Source organism: Olea europaea, unplaced genomic scaffold (genome assembly GCF_002742605.1).
Source record: "Olea europaea var. sylvestris unplaced genomic scaffold, O_europaea_v1 scaffold23461, whole genome shotgun sequence".
In the NCBI taxonomy this organism is placed as follows: domain Eukaryota; kingdom Viridiplantae; phylum Streptophyta; class Magnoliopsida; order Lamiales; family Oleaceae; genus Olea; species Olea europaea.
The window spans coordinates 1-1,695 of record NW_019241581.1 but is presented as its reverse complement, the minus strand read 5'-3'; the positions used below and the strand labels follow the sequence as shown (position 1 = coordinate 1,695).

The 1,695-nt window shown below is 35.1% G+C and overlaps 1 protein-coding gene across 1 annotated transcript; it reads right to left on the bottom strand.

Annotated features, from left to right (window-relative positions):
- Positions 1–412: 412 nt before the first annotated feature.
- LOC111381645 lies at positions 413–1,689 on the bottom strand. Its single transcript, XM_023005447.1, has 6 exons — positions 1,565–1,689; positions 1,272–1,478; positions 1,057–1,159; positions 840–910; positions 655–723; positions 413–561 (listed from the first exon to the last, which is right to left on the bottom strand). Exons 1-6 carry the CDS (start codon positions 1,674–1,676, stop codon positions 413–415), a joined length of 711 nt encoding a protein of 236 aa, XP_022861215.1. The 5' UTR covers positions 1,677–1,689.
- Positions 1,690–1,695: the final 6 nt, after the last annotated feature.

Below are 1,695 nucleotides of genomic sequence, written 5' to 3'. Positions count from 1 at the left end.
CGCAATCTCAATGTTGAAGAAGAACTGTTTACTTAACAATTCTAAAGTATCTGCAGCATGACAATACTATGTGAATGCTATTTTATGCATTCCAAATTTGATTCTCCACAGTTCAGATGAATAACTAACCACTTCAATGTTTGGAGCATAGTTTGTGCGTGAATAAAAAACTAAAATGCTTTATCAACATATGAATGAACCAAAGAACATTTCTTGGCTGATATAAGCGAGCAACAATAAGCTCTTGTTGGTATAGATTCTTTAAAACTTACTTTTTCTTAAAACTCATTTTCAACTATGCACTCTCTTAGTAAAATAATTTTGTACGTGGACAACTTCTATTTTTTTAACCACATTCTCCCAAAAAAAAAAAATCACTTTTCACAAAAATTTATTCTCAAAAAATCTAACATCAAACTGGCTGTAAATATGAAAAATATTTTCTTACCTCCCAAGAAGTCAAGTTCTTCATGAATTTTGGGAGACTCTCATATTCATCTCTTGATACATTTATAAGATGTTTAGAATTTTCATATTTCTTGAAATCATCTTCAATTTCTCCTATAATCATTAAAAATTAAAAACAACTACACATGTCAAATAACAATGACAATCAAGAAAACTTTGATACTGAGTACTGGAGATTTTTCCCACCTTCCATCGCTTCCAAGTTTTCAGTAGGGAACCGATGATAAGGTTCTTCCATCTCAAAATCACGGTCAGCTGTACCAAATACATCACATGAAAAGTAATTTTAGAAGGAAAAAAAATTTAAAAATAGAGCTTTTAAAAACAATGAGTAAATTATTTTAGCTGTGGCCTAAACAACATAAACTGACCTTGAGATGCTATGGTTGCAAGACAAACATCTGAGATTCCGAAATTCTTTAAACTCAACGAATCATCAAGTCTACCATATGTTAAGTTTGTAACAAGAAAATCTCAGCCCTCCACTTATGAAATCATAATACTAGGACATCAATGGCATCAAGATATTGAACTGAGATAAGCGTGTAAAACATAATATGATTTCACTAAGTAAATTAGAACGGATACAAAGGGTCCTCTTCTATACTATTAACCTTCAAGTCCGATTTGCTGTTTTCCACCGAGAAATTATCCAAACTGCTGTCTTCTACGTCATCATCATCAAAATCAACTAATAGAAACAGAAAAATAATGAAAGATAAATTATTAATAGAACCTAAAAACTATTAACGCATTCACATTTTACAGAAAATGAAAAATTGAGTTAAGAGAGGCAAACAGACGAGGAGGAATGTAGTTGAAGGAGGAGCGAAGGTGGTCCTCGAGTACACAAACGTCGTTTTGAGTATTCTTCAACACTTCATTGCAATGTCCCAGCAGCTCCTCAAACGACACCGTCCCAAACGACATGGATTCCAGCACGTTTAAGTCACTGGCGGCGGTCGATACCCTCCTGTTAACGCTTTGCACGAAGGTTGTGGATGCAGAGTCTATGAATTAAATGCGAAATGAAAATGTATTTTAGCAAATTAAATGATTAATTAACAGCGGGTGAGGGTCAGTGAGGAGTATGTACCGAGTGGAATCGGGCGGCGATCGACGGACTCCTTGAGGGCTGCGCAGCTGTTTTGGAGGTGGTTGCAGAATTCCGCCACCGTTTTGCAGAATTTTCCCATTAATTCCTCCATTTCTCTCTCTCTCTCTCTC